The 19,330-nt window shown below is 39.8% G+C and overlaps 1 protein-coding gene across 2 annotated transcripts; it reads right to left on the bottom strand.

Moving 5' to 3' along the window:
* Positions 1-147: 147 nt before the first annotated feature.
* ptpn2b (protein tyrosine phosphatase non-receptor type 2b) lies at positions 148-18,961 on the bottom strand. Of its 2 annotated transcripts, XM_057827988.1 has the most exons (10): positions 18,732-18,794; positions 18,090-18,180; positions 17,919-18,019; positions 17,729-17,827; positions 14,503-14,640; positions 14,196-14,405; positions 13,961-14,122; positions 13,727-13,890; positions 10,368-10,442; positions 149-1,676 (listed from the first exon to the last, which is right to left on the bottom strand). In XM_057827988.1, the coding sequence occupies exons 1-10, from the start codon at positions 18,786-18,788 to the stop codon at positions 1,655-1,657; spliced, it is 1,119 nt and encodes a 372-aa protein (XP_057683971.1). In that variant the 5' UTR covers positions 18,789-18,794; the 3' UTR covers positions 149-1,654. The 2 variants fall into 2 exon arrangements, with proteins under 2 accessions (XP_057683970.1, XP_057683971.1); XM_057827987.1 differs by lacking the exon at positions 10,368-10,442 and having other exon boundaries at positions 148-1,676; positions 18,732-18,961.
* Between the last annotated feature and the right edge of the window lie 369 nt (positions 18,962-19,330).

Consider the following 19,330-nt stretch of genomic DNA (forward strand, 5'->3'; position numbering starts at 1 on the left):
AGATCAGATCGCATTTGATTTTATGCAGAAATGTAAGAAATTCCAAAAGGTTTACATACTTTTTCATACCACTGTAGCTCGTTTAAAACAAGCAAAAAAAAACAATTTCTTTAATACTAAATTAAATGTAATTTTCCGAATATAACACGCACTTTTTTCCCCATAATCAACTTGTAAAATCATAGTGCGCATTATACACGGGTACAGGGATGGAGACAGAAATATATATATAAACAGATTTTTTTTTATTGACAAAGCCATGTTGTGTTGAAGAAACGTATGCGGCAATCCGTTGCCGACCATTACGGTACGTGACGTCACCATTTTGTTTCGGTAATACTTCACACTGATCGGTCGAATGATTTCGTCTGTGTTAAATTGTGCTTTTTTCACTCTTCATAAAGCACAGAATTTAGTTTTTTGAACTCATTTGAGTCTACGTTTATTGCAACTCCGCAACTTGGACCATAACAAACGTAACACATCACAGACTTCCTGTGTCCGTCAACCATATCTGTCCCTCGGGAAACTCAAACCCAAATAACAATAGTTCCTATTGTTACTGTCGTGTCTACAGTGATTAGCTCTCTCGGATTTCAGACTTCCGTTCTCACTTTCATTTTACAGTATCAATCCATGGAGGAAACATTTATTCATCATGATGAAATGAGCAAGTTATACAGCAGCCTTTAATAGAAAAGTCACATCTGTTTTGTTTTCTCCTGGATTCTGGTAAATTGAAGTTATCAGATCATATTATTACCGTACATATTGTCAGTTTACGGTAATGTTTTGAACTACCAATGTGCTATGCTTGTGCTGTTTCTCACCAGTCAGTAAAATGACATTTCTGTATCTGTACACGAGCTCTGTTTTCTTGTATTCTATTTATTGGTGCTAGAATTAGGGTGCGCGTTATACACGGGTACAATAATTTTCCCTAGATTTTACAAGTAAATTTGGGGTGGTCGTTATACACGGGTGCGCCTTATATTCGGGAAATTACGGTACTCGAATACTCGAATGTAAAGCTTCATACTAGCTTCATAGCTTGAGTCGACACTGCTCAACTCATTGGCTGCCATTTGCGGGCTAGACGTCCAATCCATTTCGTCCCAGTCAAAATGGATTGGACGTCTATCGCCGTTAAATTAGCTAAATAAGAGGTCCATCCATTCTGTAAATTATCAGTTTTATTATAAGATAACGGAGGGAAAATTCATTGTCTCTTTTTTCCATCAAATTGTCTGTTCAAACATGTAACAATGTCTTTATATATTTAACTTTCTTAAAAACAAAAAAACTATGTACATGCCTTTACTGCTTCAAGTACTTTTTTCCTTATAAAAAAATAAAACATTTATCAAAAAAGGTCTTCTCTCCCCCCAAAAAATACACATCTAGAAATCAGAACTTGAATAATGCATAGTCCCTATTTCAGTCGGTATAAACGTGTGTATGACAAAAGCTGCGGATATTGATAAGGTTTTGAGAAATGCTGGTGTGTTTTGGTTCTTCTTTTTTTTTTTTGAGTGGGTTCTGTAAACACTTTGAAGAGGAACAAGAGATCCTGGCGAAGAAGAAGTACAGTTAGGTCGGTCTTTTCCCTGCCAGCTTTTCTGTCGTCGTCATCGGACGCGGCGTCGGAGCGTAGTCAGGAGTCGATAGTCTTTGCTCTGTTAGGAGATAAAAAGTAAATAGCGAGAAAATTAAATATATTTTTGACGTCTGGACCACGATGAATAGCAATCAATGCGTAAAGCGTGGCTGGAGATAACCGCAGTGCACCCCCTTGGCAACTTGTGTCATTTTTCTCATGCATTCCAATTGGTAGATGAAAGGAGAGTGTTGTTCTTGTGACTTGCCGACCCACCCAGTGGAAAAAGTAGACGTAACAAAAAATGTGGGGAAAACGATAATGTTATTTTTTTCTATGGAAAAAGCCGTTTCCCGCCCCCTTTCAGGAGTGTAGGTGAAAAATGTTTTTCCATGTGACCGATCCAGGGAAAACCAATTTTAAATGGGGATTTTTTTATGTAGATGTTTTCCCCCCACATTTTTCATGTCTACAGGAAAATACGTTGAATTTTAAAAAATTATTGATATAATTTTAATAACGTATTGGGGAGCAGTGTTGTTTAAGATGGCGTTATTTTTTCCGGTCGTAATCAAATTAATTACTTTTATCATCTTTGCTACGCCGTTACAGTTACTGCGTTAGTACGTTACTGCAATTTGGTTGAATGACGCGCGTGTTGTCTGAGAGAAACGGAGAGAGCAGAGCGGGAGTGGGGAGGATGGAACTCCCTTCCATCCTGTGTGTGACGTCGTTGCAAACGTGATGCTATGTGGCTCCAATAAAACCTGACTGCAGCCGACAGCCTACAAACTACGCCCACATGATGCTACGGTAAATATTACATGTACAGTGCTGCTCGAAAGTTTGTGAACCCCACAGCGATGGTCAGATTTTTTGTAAAAAAAAACTAAAATAACCTTATTAAATGTTAAGTTATACCCAAATCCACAATACTGACATTCCAAATAATGGACTGAAACAAAAGAAATAGTTATATTGTCATTCTTTATTTAACAAAAGTGGTTGATTTAAGAAAAACTCAGATATCATGTGTGCAAAAGTATGTGAACCCCTTCAGTTAATAGGATATTGCGCCTCCTTTTGCAGAGATTACCTCAACCAAACGGTTTCTGTAGTGACTAATCAGCCTCTCACATCTACTTTGGGGGATTTTTGCCCATTCTTCCTTGCAGAACGCAGTCAGTTGAGAGAGGTTTGATGGGCGTCTGGCATGAACTGCTCGCTTCAGGTCCCGCCACAGCATTTCAATGGGATTTAGGTCAGGACTTTGACTGGGCCAGTCCAGAACACGAATCTTCTTCTTTTTCAGCCATTCCTTGGTTGTATTGCTGGAATGCTTTGGATCATTATCATGTTGCATGATCCACCTTCTGCCAAGCTTTAACTTCAAAACAGATGGCGTCAGGTTATGTTCTAGGATTTGACAATATTCCTCAGAATTCATGATTCCCTGGACTATGTGGAGTTGTCCAGGTCCTGAGGATGAAAAGCAAGCCCAGATCTTGACATTCCCACCTCCATGCTTCACTGTTGGGAGAAGGTTCTTTTGGTGGTATGCAGTGTTGACTTTTCGCCAGACATGGCGGTTTTGGTTGTGACCAAACAGTTCAATTTTGCACCTACATCAGTTGATGAAAACTCTTTTTAATTTAGTCTCGACAACACAACTGTTAAAAAAACAAAAAAAAAAACTACTGAATTGATTGATTAGGAAATCAGGTTGAAATAATAGAAAATTCCAAAATGTTGAGGGGGTTCACAAACTTTTGAGCAGCACTGTATATAGAACTACATGAAAAATGATAGACTCAGCTGCGTTAGCACATGTATAGAGAACTAGATGCGAAATGAGTGACTCACCGGCGTTAGTAAACAGCCGCCATCTTGAAGCAGTACACTGCTGGCCAAAAGTATTCGGACCCCTGCAATTCTGTTAGATAATGCTCAATTTCTCCCAGAAAATGATTGCAATTACAAATGCTTTGGTCGTAATATTTTCATTTATTTTGCTTGCAATGAAAAAACACAAAAGAGAATAAAAATAAAATTAAATCATTATCATTTTACATAAACTCCAAAAATGGGCCGGACAAAAGTATTTTCACCCTCAGCCTAATACTTGGTAGGACAACCTTTAGACAAAATAACTGCGAACAACCGCTTCCTGTATCCAGTAATGAGTTTCTTACAATGCTCTGCTGGAATTTTAGACCATTCTTCTTTTGCCAACTGCTCCAAGTCTCTGAGATTTCAAGGGTGCCTTCTCCAAACTGCCATTTTCAGATCTCACCACAGGTGTTCTATGGGCTTCCTGGACTCATTGCTGGCCACTTTAGAAGTCTCCAGTGCTTTCTCTAAAACCATTTTCTAGTGTTTTTGAAGTGTGTTTTGGGTCATTGTCCTGATGGAAGACCCATGACCTCTGAAGGATACACAGCTTTCTCACACTGGGCCCTACATTATGCTGCAAAATTTGTTGGTAGTCTTCAGACTTCATAATGCCATGCACACAGTCAAGCAAGTCCAGTGCCAGAGGCAGCAAAGCAACCCCAAAACATCAGGGAACCTCCGCCATGTTTGACGGTGGGGACTGTGTTCTATTCTGTGAAAGCCTCGTTTTTTTTCCCTGTAAACTATGTTGATGTCTTTTCCCAAAAATGTCTACTTTTGTCTCATCTGACCAGAGAACATTCTCCCAAAAACATTTTTGGCTTTCTCGGGTAAATTTTGGCAAACTCCAGCCTGGCTTTATTATGTCTCTGGGTCGGAAGTGGGGTCTTCCTGGGTATCGTACCATAGAGTCCCTTTTTTTCCAGATGCCGACGGATAGTACGGGTTTACACTGTGGTACCCTCAGACTGCAGGACAGCTTGAACTTGATTCGATGTTCGTCGAGGTTCTTTATCCACCATCCGCACAATCTTTCATTGAAATCTTTTGTTTAATTTTCTTTTCCGTCCACATCTAGGGAGGTTAACCACATTGCCATGGGCTTATTGATGACACTGCGCACGGTAGACACAGGAACATACAGGTCTGTGGAGAAGGACTTGTAGCAAGATTGAGATTGCCCATGCTTCCTCACAATTTTGCTTCTCAAGTCCTCAGACAGTTCTTTCTTTTCTCCATGCTCAATGTGGCACACACAAGGACACGGGACAGAGGTTGCGTCAACATTAATCCATTTTAACTGGCTGCAAGTGTGATTTAGTTATGCCACCATCTGTTATGTGCCACAGGTAAGTAACAGGTGCTGTTAATTACCCAAACTAGAGAAGCATCACGTGATTTTTCAAATGGTGCCAATACTTTTGTCTGGCCCATTTTTTGGAGTTATGTGTAAAATGATAATGATTTTTTTTTTTTTTTTTTAATCCATTCCCTTTTGTGTTTTTTCATTGCAAGCAAAATAAATGAAGATATTACTAACAAAGCATTTGTAATTGCAATCATTTTTTGGGAGAAATTGAGCATTATCTGACAGAATTGCAGAGCAAACCTAAGTAACTTTTTATCTAAAATACTCCAATATCAACAAAATCTTGACTTGAATCTATCTAAAAATTATGATACAGTTTTAAAGCTTTCACATGTCGAAAGTAGACGGAAGGGAACCAATTGAATAATGGGAGCAATTTTAACAACTTTAACGGTTGTGAAAGACGTTATAGAAAGGATCAAATAATAATGTGTAAAACATTAAAAAAGTAACGCTTGTTACTTTTCCAAGTAACTAATTACTCTTACATTGAGGTAACTGAGTTACTAAATCAATTAAACTTTGAATATTCATCGACTAACACATTCCAAAATGACTAATATACGACAAAGTATTTTGTCCGAAAGACTAAAGCTTTCAAAAACAACACCTGCTGCCAACGTGCAAAACAGACATTTACGCATTCAAAACCACTCCAAACACTTGCATGGCAACTCATCAAAACAAAAGCAGAGCAGAAGGAAGGGAAACAAGAAACACACAACACAGGCAGGGGACGTACGATATCAGGAGCTATTTGTAAACGTGTCATAACTGTCGGCGTCGGGTCACGAGCAGCAAATGCAGCCCAAACTGGTCGAAAAGAGAACATTTGGGGGGGGGGGGGGGGGGGGGGGCGAACGTGTGTCACTGTAAGCCCTTTGGAGAATTTATTCATTATCCTTAATATCCACCTCAAGAGTCTCGTAAGGACAAAGATCATCAGTGTTTGCAACTTAAGATGGATATCAAAGATGTTGAATAAATGCTCAAATAGCTTAAGACAAGGGACAAACTCATCTTTGTTAGGGGCCAAAACATATTTATGTTTGTTTGCCAATGGACTAAACTAGCAAATGAATCGACAACTATTTTTATAGTCACGAATCGTTTGAAGCAGGGGTCCCCAAACTTTTTCCTGTGAGGGCCACATAACCTTCCCTTTTCTGATGAGGGGCCGGGGTCAGTTTGTAACAGAAAAAGTGTGACGATTGCAGGAGTGCCTAAATGTAAAAATGTATTGTTTTTCAGAAAGCCACAATCAAACAACCCTTTCTGGACTCTTCACGGAACCAAAGTAAATAAAATAAAAATAATATAATATAATATAATATAATATAATTAGGGCTGTCAAACGATTAAAATTTTTAATCGAGTTAATCACAGCTTGAAAATAATCGTAATTAATCGCAATTCAAACATCTCTAAAATATGCCTTATTTTTCTGTAAATTATTGTTGGAATGGAAAGATAAGACACAAGATGGATATATACATTCAACATACTGTACATAAGTACTGTATTTGTTTATTATAAAAATAAATCAACAAGATAGCATTAACATTCTGTTAAAGCGATCCATGGATAGAAAGACTTGTATTTCTTAAAAGATAAATTTTTGAACAAGTTATAGAAATTTTATATTAAAACCCCTCTTAATGTTTTCGTTTTAATAAAATTTGTAAAATTTTCAATCAAAAAAATCAGTCGCACCCAAGCGCCAGCAGAGGGAGACAAAAACACAAGTAACAAGTGGACATGACACTCTGCTGTCATTTTAATCTGTTTGAGCGGGGCATGTGCGTTAATTGCGTCAAATATTTTAACGTGATTAATGAAAAAAATTAATTACTGCCCGTTAACGCGATAACTTTAAAAAAAAAATTATTATTATTTTTTTTAATTCAGGGGGCCGGACCAAATGTGGCTGCGGGCTGTGTCCGGCCCGCGGGCAGTAGTGTAGGACCCCTGGTTTAAAGCAATGTGGACCAAGTCCGATCTTCGACAGCCCCTATCCAGCTTGTTTTCCATGTCTCCCTCCTTTGACACACTTGAATCAAATCATCAGCGAGCTCTGCAGGAGCCTGATAACGATCCTGATTATCTGATTCAGGTGTGTTGGAGGAGGGGGACATGTTAAACAAGCTGGATAGGGGCTCTCGAGGACCGGACTTGGGCACCCCTGATTTTTGAGACTTTGAAATTGCGCAAATCCTCTTTTTCAATCATCTTAATCGAAAATAGTTTCATAAATTTAGAATTGACTGTATTTACCGTAATTTTTGGACGATAAGGCTCACCTGACTACAAGCCGCCACCGACCAAATTTGACACGAAAACGACATTTGTTCATAGATAAACCGCACCAGACTGTAAGCCGCAGCTGTCCTCAGTGTATTATTGGATACACCAAAAGATATGTGACACACTGTCATGAGCGTTATTGAATAGGGGGTGTGACAAAATATCGAAATGGTGATATATCGTGATACTTTGTATCCCAAAAGGTTATCAATATGCTCCTGCCAAGAATCGAGATATCGTTTTAAAAAGGTGTTAATGTTAAAAAAACAAAACAAAACAACAAGTTGCTACCAAAATCTTCCACCATAATAGTGTAACTCTAAGGCTGCATTGACTGTGCTCGACGCCCAATCCATTTAGACTGGGAACATTCGTTCGTTCGAAATAGGGCTGAAGCTGTCGATTATTTTAGTAGTCGATTAATCGATGAACTATGTAGTTCGAATAATCGAGTAATCGGATAAGGAACATAAAAAAATAAAATATCTGAGCTGAGCCTCACACGGCCTATTGCTCATTTGAAGCACAGAAAGAAAACCGAGCATTCTCAGGCTTACCCCTCCCCCTCCCGTTTTATTTTTTGATGACTGTTGTCAAGCTCGCCTCTTCCCTAAAAGATGCGTGCAAGCTAGGCGCTAACACTAAAGCACAGCTCCATCGCAAACGTAGCGCTCTGTCTCTCTCGCTCTTTGCTGACCGAATTGCTTAATGAATTCCGATTTGGGGGACTTGATATTTCAGACCGCAGTCAGATTCTGGAAAAAAATGGCCCAAATCGGATTTTAACCACATCTGAAAGTGACCTAGATCGGATTTGAAATGGTCCACTTTTATGCGACAAGTCCCGTTCAGACCGTCAATTTAATGCCAGACTCAGAAAAACACAAAAAATTCAGATTTTTGCATAAAGACCTGCGGTATGAACCTAGCCTTGGTGTCATCTGGCAAATTATCTCACTCTTGAATGGATGTAAAAGATCCGAGTTGGACATAAATGGTGGTGACAAAATTTGCTGGATGACACTCAATTACATCTGTCATACGCATTCATTAATGCCTATGACAATGTCATGTCATACTTTTGACAGTGTTTTGACAGTCTTATGACGCTGCTGTCAAATAAAGTGATTCCTATTAATCTGAATAAATCAGCAAATAAGCTGCACCGGACATGCAGAATTCAAAATGAGGGGAAAAAGTAGCGGCTTATGGTCCGAAAATGTTTTCCTTATTAATTTATCCAAGAAAAAATACAGGGGAAAAAAACTGTAAATATTCTTTTCAAACTAAGTTTTCTTATTTTGAATGTTAAAGGGGAAGTTCAGGCTTAATCTTTGAGTTAGCGGGGGTTTAATTCGTCAGTGGAGTTCATTTTAAGAAATTCCGTGCTGTTTGTAAATTCTTTGTTAGTTTCAGGGCTCCGGAGTGGCTAAGCTAGCGCGAGTCAGTAGTGCCTGCTTAGCATACTCAATAAAAAATGATATTACCAGATCTAACATTGTCAAATAAATTCAAAATGCAAATCATTGTCCGAAATACCCATGCGTCCAAACAATGTCACACCAAACTGCCGTGATTCATTTCATTCTAAAGCAGGACTATTTTTTCAGATGCATAATGCAAACCACAAAAGAGAGTGCTCAGCCTTCCGTGACAAAACCGATGTTATACTACTCAAATGTAGCTGTTCATACTTAGACATGTGCCGACTACCGGTTTCAAATTAATGTTCCAAAATGCATGGAGAAAGCCTTCGCTTGCAGCTGCAAGACTCAACCCTCCCCCACTGGTTGTTGCTCAGTGTCAGTGAGTCAGCTGTGCTACACGATGGCTGGAGGAGGTGAAACTCCTGAACTTTTTTCCCTTCATCGAAGAAAACGAAATCGCTGGTATGGGTATACTTCTGCTACAAAAAAGTTACGGATGGCCGCGGCTTAGAGGAGGAGGGCCAACCGACATCTAAATCATGTTTGCGTAGGGTGGCTGCCCAGGAGGCAATACCTCCAATATGATTTCGCATTTATACAAAATTTAAGGTTAGTAAACACTGTCATGAATGCTTACTACCAGCTACGAGAGTTAACTCCAGCATGTTTAGTGTGTCTAGCAGTGGTAAAACGTGTGGTATTCTCTCTGGCAACTGTCTGTGTTGAGAAAGAAAGTGTGTGTATAATGTAAACATGATACGAGTCATACACCCTTGCTTTTTTATGGAAAATGATTCAAATTGTTTTTGCTCTGATGGTAATAATGTTGAGACGTGGCTGTGGGTTTAGGCCAGGGGTGAGCAAACCGGTCCTCGAGGGCCGTAGTGGGTCCTGGTCTTTGTTCCAACTGACCCAGCACAGATAGTTTAACCAATGCGGTTTCAGCAGAAATCCGAAGCACCTGAATGCAATCGACTGATTGCACTTGTAAAACAGCAGATTGGTGAAAAGGTGTCCTCTTAATGGGTTGCAACAAAAACCCGCACCAACTGCAGCCCTTTGTGGAATAGTTTGCACACCCCTGGTTTAGGCTCACCTAAAGGTTTATTTATTTAAGGCATTTATTTTAATTTTACTTAGAATATACATATATATATATATATATATATATATATATATATATATATATATATTTTTTTTTTTTTAAATTTATTTAAACTTAACGTTATACTCATGTTCCAATTTGCTAATGTTTTGAAAAATAAAAAATCCTGTTCAATTGATATATTTTTTTACCCAGATATCTCAAAGTAACACATTTTAGTATTGACATGCAATGTTAAGTTTTAATAACTTTATCCTGAAAACATAGCCAACACTATTGATTGCATGGGTCATCGGTGATTTTCATGCGTGCATATGTTGTTTTTTATTGATATGCTAAGCAGGCACCATTAGCTTAGCCACTCTGGAGCCCTGAAACCAACAAATAACTAACAAACTGCACAGAATTTGTTGAATTCAACTCCACCGACTAATTAAACCCCCACTAACTTGAAGATTAAACATCATTAAAAAAAATTCTGAACTTACCCTTTAATTAATGGGGGGAAACTGTCAATATTTTCTGATTTGAATTTTGAAACTAAGCTGACGCACGATTCATTTAAGTGGGGCACGCATGATGTGGCCCCTGGGCCGTGAGTTTCAGACCTGTGGCTTAAGCTAAAAACACAAAAAAAGATTCTGCATTTGTGCTCCAGTGTGAATTGGTCACCTTTTCCGCTTCCTGTCTGCGTCGTTGGCCTTTTGGCTTTGGGAAATGGAGAAACTGTTGTCCCTGCGTCGTTTGCTAAACAAGAAGAAATAATATAGAAATCAGAGGTGGATAAGTAAAAAAAAAAATCAAATACAAAATCAAAAGAATAGCAAAAATGAAATTTAAAAAACTTACTGTAAACTAGGCATGTGCCGGTTACCGGTTTCAAGGTTTACCCACTAAAATTTTCAATCATACCGTAGTACGGTATTAGCTATTTTTTTTGTCTCAAAAATACAGCGAGAAACGGAGCGGGAGCGCTCACCCCTGCCCCTCTGGTTGTTGCTATGTCCGTCAGTGACGCTACTCTGTGCTATAGACTAGAGTTGACACAATGGCTGAAGGTGGTGACCTTTTTCCCGTCAAAAAATCAAAATCACTTGTGTGGGATTATTTTGGTTACCGAAAAGAAGCAGACAGCTGCGGCTGCAAGGGTGGGCAACACCTCAAACTTGATTTCACATTTACGTGACCATCATCAGTCTCTTTATACAAAATTTAAGGTAAGTAAACGCTGCCATTTACATTTCCCACCAGCACGAGACCTCTCTCCAGCATGTTTAGTGACAGTAAAACAAATACTATGACGTCAAGTAACTAGCTTGTTAACAAGGCAAATAATGTGGCTATTTAGCATGCCTATAAAGCTAACCAGGTTCCTCTGTACCATTAGCCAACTTTTCTGAAGTCTTCCGAGCTAGGGTACTTGCCAACAGTCCCGGGTTGTGCGGGACAACCCATAATAAGTTCCGATTGGTATTGGCACTGCCGAGCGAACCAATCGGGAACTTCCAATATTGCGGGTTGTCCCTCACAATCCAGGAATGTTGGCAACTTTTAATTCTTTCGCCATTGTAAACATCTGCTCAAAACAACAGTTTAATGATACAGCCTGTGGTTTATTTTCTCTCTGACGACACACTCGCTCTCCATTATTATTAAACTATTTAATACGAATAGTAGTAGTGGTATATTAACCCAGAAAACGTGAACATACATTCCTGCATCATAACTTGGACTATGAGAGAAATTTGTAGACAATGACCAAGTCTCTAAAAATGTTGAGACAGAGCTTTAAAGTGCCTATGACAGCAAAAAGCATGTTTATTTCTTATTTCACGCAGTATTTTATGCTTCCGGATGAAATGGACTGCTTGGATGTGTGTGGAAGCGATCGTGTTATTTATCCAATTTTTTGGAATCCCCGCCATGAAAATTTATAACTTCCTGTTTTGACGAGGAATGCGAATGTGAAATCACCCTGGTCAGCATCTCACAATACAGGATTGCTTTATAGCATGCAGATGGACTGTGGATTTAGCTGATTTTGCGGATTAATTCGTTTATTTTTCGCATCACGTCAGCCAAATGTGCTGCAGGGTTTTGTTGCTGCACCAGGGAGAGGCGTGCAAGCCTTTTTGGGTTTCAAATACCCCCACCACGAGATTGGCCAAAACAGGTCCGACAACTGTGGGACCATTGGACTTACGAGGAAGTGAGTCAACATCGTGTTTTGTATTATGCCAAATACTGAGATCATGGCACACGTTTTAATACAGAGCTGGCTTGCATTTTGTGGCTGACAATGCTCCTTGTCCACCAAGAATGCCACTCAGCCGACGACCAGCGGCTTGTCGCACACCCCACTTTTGCTCGTGCGGTACTCCATATCGTCCAGACTTCCACCCCCCTTTGCCCTCTTTGTGTGCCCGGCAATAGACCACTATCCTCGGGTTGGGCTCTAGCAGGTACGTGCTCCTCCGACGTCGGCCAGTTTGTCCGCCGGTCATTCTCCAGCTGCTTCCCCAGCAAACGAGCTCTCCTGCCCGCAGCAGTGGAACGACGAGCTTTAACTTGCTCACTGCCGGCAGAATTGCTGATCAGTGAAGACAATCGACAACCCTGCCGCCGTGTGACATAATCCGGGGTAGTTTTGTATAATTTTTTACTTAGAAAGGCGAGAATAAGACTTAGAAACACTGCTTGGTTTGGGTTAGCATGTCACCTAGCTGTCGCGCTTCCTGGTTTGCTTACGCTCTCTGAAGCCGGGGCAGGGAAATGACAAAAGCTGGACTAACTCTGGTGGCATAAAATATCATTCGGGAGGTGCAAGAAGTCGATAGTTTTGACCATTATGGAATAACTTTGCCATGTCGTACTGAATAAATGCATTTTGAATATTTCTTATTCCATTTAGCACAAGATTGTTATTTGTCATGACTATACCATATATTTAGCAATTGGGGAAAAATACTTCTATATCCTGTAAAAATATTGGAGGGATTGAAACAATGACATTTTCCTGCTCTCTTCGTCGCATTTTCCTCGTTCTGAATAAATCCCCCTCAATGGGCTGAATTCTAAATCAAATGAAATCGTGACCCTGCCAACATCATCTCCCAGCTAGGGACGCTGGGGCGCTATAATGACAGGCAGGGCTAAACGGCACATTAAAAGACTAATTTCTCTTCATCTGCGCTTTGCCAAATTGTTGTATATAGTCGAATCGTCTCAAAATATGATTCTAATTCACATAATAATGCTATTTAAGATTTTTTTTATGATGTCGCAGGTAATTAAGTCAGTGAAGTGCCTGATATACATATATTTTATTTAAAAGTGTTATTACTTTTTCATAGAAAATATTTCTGTTCTATTGTTTAGCAACTTGAGCTGTGGCTGTGGGTTTAGTCTATAAGTTCTATTTATTTCAATTTTATTTAGAATATTTCAGTTATTTTTTGTTATATTATTTATTCAAAATTATGTTCATGTCGATGTTCCAATTTGCAAAAATGTGAATTTTCTATGGATTTTTTAAAACCCGTACATCTCAAAATAACACATTTTAAAGCTATAATTGCAATACCGTGAAAGCGCGGTATTTTTGCTTAAGGTTATTATACTGTCAAAATCTCATACCGGCACATGCCTACTGTAAACCCATTCAACTTGAACCCAATTAGTGAAAGGCTCACATAATACATTTCCATGGTCTCAGGCTTTTCTTGAGCTGGAAACGGCCGAAAATAAGTGTGTCTATCTCAAAATGCTGTGATTAAACAACGCTGTGGAATACAAAGAAAACATTCCGCTCATGTTGTATATTTCTTAGAAGGAATTAGTCAGTAGTTTAAAATAAAAGTGCTCGAGGGGTCGGACACGTCTTCATGTCATGACGTTCTTTATAAATAGCTCCTCTCTAACTTGTCAGCTGTTTTAAAACTGCCACCAACAAAAAATCTATTGTTTTTTGTTTAATCGCGATGATAGATGTCCTAAAAATAAACATACAACGTCTGGTGATGAATACTGACTGTGTGGTGTTGTTTTCTTGTTCCGGCGACTGACTCGGCCTCTCGACGTCACGTCTGCAGTCGCCTACGTCGCCGGGCGGTTCCGCCCGTTGACCGCCGTTACATCTTTCTGGCGAATTATCGGTCGGGGTCTTGTCCTCCCCGGACAATTCCCGCCAATGATTCTACGAGTCGGGAAGTACACATCACTTCTGTCGTTTGCGCTTCCAATAATAGACATTACATGCTCATTACCTGCACAGATGAGTCTCCCATGATGCACTTGGCTCCCTCGAGGACAGCCATGAAGGAGAAGCGTAGTTGGTCAGGCGTCTGGATGAGACCCATGCGGAACTTACGCATGTCCAGCAGGATCCCGCGAATGTCCAACGGTAATGCTTCTTTTTGTCTGTCCATCTGCCAGACATAAAAAAACAAAGGATGTCATTCCATGGGAAGCTATCTACAGTCAGCAGATAAAATCTCTCACCAACACTAGACAAGTGTCCACCAGCGAGAAGGTCCCCGAGCGGCCTATACCGGCACTGCAATGCACCACGGTGGGCCCGTGATCGGCGCCCAGGGCCCCCGACTCGCGAACCTTCAACAGGAAGTTGAGGAAGGACGCCGGCGATTCTGGCACGCCAAAATCTGGCCATGACGTGTAGTGAAAGTGGTGGATTTCCCTCTTCTCCCCTGTCTGTGAAACCACATTTTAAAATGGCATTTGAAGTTACTTTCTATTAAAGGGGTCATAAATATTAAGATCAGCTGTATCCTTCATGATTAACACTGACACTAATGTTCAGCAGCTCCAGCACTCTGGTGGTGTAGTAAGACTTGACGTCTTCTGACAGCAGCGTGACTAGGAAGCGCGTGTCTTTAAACGTCATTTCACGCTCCTCTGCCATTGGCCAGTACTGAGCACACTTTTCCTGAAGGAGAACAAGATGATTAGAAACTAACGTACGATCATCTCAGAAAGTAGAGGTTGAATGTTTTTTTTGTGGACCATACTAAGGCAGCAGTTGTGTTGAAATTATTGATATCTTTTTCTGAGAACCCGACGAGCCAGCTTTTTGGTTTATCAAGAAAAGCCTGGTGGCCCGCCAGGCTTATAAAGCAGTGGTGAAAATCCTGCATAGGTTAGTACAAACTCTGGGTATGAATCATTCTACAAAACAACTAATAAACAGGAAAAACGAGCTATTTTCATCTTTCTGCAGTATTTTGTTTTTTAACTTCAGCTCAATAAACTGACATTGGAAAAACGGATTAAGGCTCGTTTTCCGTTATTGAATTACCAGTTTTTAATCGTGAACTGGGAGATGAGTCATTTCTTGTTTTTTGTTAACACACATAAAAACAATTAACAGAACTGGGCTCATTTTCAGTTTTTTGTTTTCCAAAATTAGGCAAGGCAAGGCAAGGCAAATTTATTTATATAGCACAATTCAACACAAGGCAATTCAAAGTGCTTTACATCACATGAAAACCATAAAAATCACATTTAAATCAACACAACGTAAAAACCAAGACAAAAGATCGCATTTACTCACAGAATAAAAATAAATAAATAAAAATAAAACAAAAATAAAAATAAAGCAAAAACTACTACTAATAATAATCATTGAAATCAGCAATGGAGATAAGCACAAGAGGAATAGAAGGCAGGTAGATTGAAATATATAGACAGTTATGGATAAGCAGTGCTAAACAAAAGCGTTTTTAGCCCTGATTTAAAGGAGCTAACAGTTTGAGCATACTTCAGACGTTCAGGTAACTTGTTCCAGAGGTGAGGAGCATAATAACTAAATGCTGCCTCACCCTGCTTGGTTCTTGTTCTTGGAACATGCAGAAGACCCGTTCCAGACGACCTTAGGGGTCTAGATGTCTCATAGGAATCTAACAAGTCAAGCATGTATTTTGGTCCAAGGCCATTAAGTGTTTTGTAGACGAGCAGTAGTATTTTATAGTCTATCCTTTGACTCACTGGAAGCCAGTGTAGCGATTTCAAAACCGGTGTAATGTGGTCCAGCTTCCTTGTATTTGTGAGGACTCTGGCTGCAGCATTCTGTACTAGCTGCAGCTTCCTGACTGATTTTTTATCAAGACCTGTAAATATACCGTTGCAGTAGTCCAATCTGCTGAAAATGAATGCATGCGTAAGTTTTTCCATGTCTTGTTGAGTCAGAAGCCCCTTAGTTCTGGTTATATTTTTTAGGTGGTAATAAGCGGATTTAGTGACGGACTTTAGATGGCTATCAAATTTTAGGTCTGAGTCAATAATTACGCCAAGGTTTCTGACTTGATTTGTAGCTGTAAGTGACATTGTGCTAAGTTGGCTGCTTATCTTTGACCTTTCCTTTTTTGGCCCAAAACTGATCACCTCTGTCTTCTCCACATTTAACTGGAGAAAATTCTGGCGCATCCATTCATTGATTTGATTAATGCATTTACTCAGGGAGACTAAGGGACTATAATCATGTGGGGACACAGAAATGTACAGTTGTGTGTCATCTGCATAGGCGTGATAGGAGATGTCATACTGTTCCATTATCTGAGCTAACGGAAGCATATAGATGTTAAATAAGAGTGGTCCAAGAATTGACCCTTGAGGGACTCCACACGTGAATTAGAAGGAAAAACAAATGGCCAAAAGGCACACGGACCCTAAATGCCCACAAAAGACTGGCAGTGAATGCTCTGGTTTCAATGCCACTAAGAGTGTCATAAGACAATCATAATTAGACATGACACTGTCACGAGCATTGCATATAACATGTCTTTTAGAGTATTCCTGCAAATTATCTCACCTCTGAATGGATGTAAAAAATCGGAGCTGGACATTAAGGAAGTTAGTGACATCATTCCGGATGACACTAAATGACATCTGTCATAAGTATTCAGTAATGCACATGATAGTCATAATTATGACGGTTTTATGATGCCGCTGTCAAATAAAGTGTTACCTATTAACTCATTTTCTCCCAAAAACGTATAACTACGTTCTATTTTTGTTTCAGTGTCCCAAAGACACGTCTTTTACGTTTTTTTTTTTTTCTTCAAAAAATACATTTCTGGGTCGTGATTCAATTTAGCTCCAAAGCACAAAGCTGAAAATCCATTTTAAACCAATAAAAACTGGCCACCGGAGGGCAGTAGCGTATTTGGTATGAACCGCAACCCAATTCAACGGCAACAAATGGCCGAGCCGCACGGCCGGGCGCCAGCGGAAGACGACCGAATGGATGCCAGGCGGCGGACGACCGAGCAGAACAACCGGTAGGACGCCCGGGATGCCAGGCGCTGGACGACTGAGCAGAACGACCGGGACCACTAGTGCAGCGGACGATGCCTTTGAGTCCGTGCTGCTCGCGAGCAGAGCCCGCAGAGACTAAAAAAAATTCATCTTTATGAGACAGACGGCGATGAGGGAAAAGTTTAACCGGCTGTCGCAGCCAGAACAGCGTCATCTTTCAGTTAGTTATGTGTAAATAAATTGTTACTTTGCCATCAAAAGCTCGATTTGTCTTCATCTTATTTTGTAAAAGGAAAACATTCAGATGTTTGGGATGTAACTAAAGCAAAAAATAGCTGTGTTAAAGTTATGTTTGAAATGTATGCTTTCACAAAACGCTCAATTTCTCCGTTTTTTAATCAGAAACTGGAAAATTGCTCAAACTAAGCTATTTTCTAATGCTGATTTCTAAAGAATGGAAAAAGATATGAACTTTTTTTCTGCTGAAAGAAGAGAGTCTAATCTTTCTTTTGGTGGGTTCCATGTTTATATAGCAATAGCACAGAATTTTCTGTGGGCCTTGCAAAATCAGTCAAAATCCAGTAAAACGGCCGGGAGCGAAGGGCCTTACTCCGGTGAAAATGGCTGGGAGTGAATGAGTTAACCCAAATAAATCAACAAATAAGCTGCACTGGACTATAAACCGCACGATTCAAAATGAGGGAACAAAGTAGCTGTTTATAGTCCGAAAATTACAGTACTTGTTAAAATGAAAGGCTTACCGAGCCCTTCTCAATGACTCTGTTGAGCATGACAATGGCTTTGGTCTTTTGCTCCCAGATCATAAGCCAGAAGTGGCCGCATGTGTTCCTGAGGGGACCCTGCGGACACCCAAACACAAATATGTTAGTTACTTAAGTGTCTTAGGAACTAAAAGTTCCCAAATTACATAATAGCTCCTGTTGAACACGCCTGAGTCAATATGTAACGTCTCTGCGCTTCTTCCATCACCACCAGGCTGGCGTTGATGTAGTCGTTGTCAGCGTTTTTGAGCTTCACCCGACTGTGGTCATCTGTGGGAGACGAAGAGAGCGAGTTAATGTCAGAAATCTCTTTGGTTTTGAGGCAAGCGAGTACACCTACACGGGCTGACGTCTCTGTATCTGTTGCGGCAACGGTTTTCAGGATACTTAGCCACTTTATATGAGTGCTCATGGGACTGACTTCGGATTTCCTGGAGAATGACAGTAAAAATTGTGGGTGTAATCACAAAACATTGCATAACATGAAGGTTGTGTCAGTATAGAAAACAATGAGATGATGGTAATTGCAAAAAAGTTCAGGTTAGATTCTAGTGCAAGTGTTGGCTTACAAAGAAAGTTTTACTATAGAATGTAGGGTTTGTAGCTGTGTCGGGGATTTAAACAGCGGCTGTTTCTTCATCCTTTATATCATAACATCTGCCTTCCAATCCTCCATCCTTGTTTCCATTTCTACATATTACTATTCTTGTGTCCTTACTCCTTTCCTGCCTTGATATACTTCAGTTCAAAAAGTTCTACCTACCTTTTGCCCGGTTTGAATTTAAGTGCATTCTCAAACTATGAATCATAAATTATGTCAAGCAGCAAAACTAACAGGCTTCATGAATTTTATTATCTTTGTTGTCATTTGGATTGATTACAAACAAAATGCTTTAAATAGAACGTTTCGCCTTGACGTTTAAAAACAATCGACTGAACTCTCTGACGTTAGCAAGATGCTAATTCGGCTAACTACACTTACCATGTACAATTTGTGCCACCGGCCCTCCGATTCAATGTCCTCAAACTCCCGCTCCATTTTCAACGAGGCAATGCCAGCGTAAGTATCTGTTTGGAGTATCTAACTCATGACTTCAGACTGCCGGGCGGTGTTTTCAAAAAGAAACAAAGAGCTTTTGTTTGTGTGCGGGAGGGAATTACGACTTCCCCACTGGTAAGCTTTCTTTATTCGTCGTCACTTTTTGCTTGATGACGTTCGAGAATGTGCGCATGCGCAGACCAAGGGGTCCTCCGGCGCCTGTCAAATTTGACAGATCTTCAAATTCAGGCGAAATTTCCATAATAACAGTCATATAATGCAGTAATAATGACCTTTCAAAAATACTACAATTACATATTAAAATATTGATAATACTAATTTTAAAAAAATATGAAATTAAATTAAATTAAATTAGCATCTTTCAAGGAACTAATCCGTCCATTTCCGGTCAAAGAGAAAATTAAGTGACGTGTTTGAAAGGTAAAATCATGTCAATCACATTAACTGCACTGCGTTTTTTTTTTTTGGGGGGGGGGGGGGGGGGGGTATTGTAAAAATATATTTGGCAACAGTTTGATGAA

This window comes from Corythoichthys intestinalis, chromosome 22 (genome assembly GCF_030265065.1).
Source record: "Corythoichthys intestinalis isolate RoL2023-P3 chromosome 22, ASM3026506v1, whole genome shotgun sequence".
Classification (NCBI taxonomy): Eukaryota; Metazoa; Chordata; class Actinopteri; order Syngnathiformes; family Syngnathidae; genus Corythoichthys; species Corythoichthys intestinalis.

What these genes read in the sequence shown, in the direction of transcription:
- ptpn2b (XM_057827988.1), bottom strand. Translation starts at nt 18,788, where the DNA reads ATGGAGCGGGAGTTTGAGGACATTGAATCGGAGGGCCGGTGGCACAAA. An exon ending in ATACAGAGACGTCAGCCCGT is followed by an intron (nt 18,020 to 18,089) that starts GTAGGTGTACTC and finishes CGTCTCCCACAG; the next exon opens with ATGACCACAGTCGGGTGAAG. An exon ending in GAGTCATTGAGAAGGGCTCG is followed by an intron (nt 14,641 to 17,728) that starts GTAAGCCTTTCA and finishes GTTCTCCTTCAG; the next exon opens with GAAAAGTGTGCTCAGTACTG.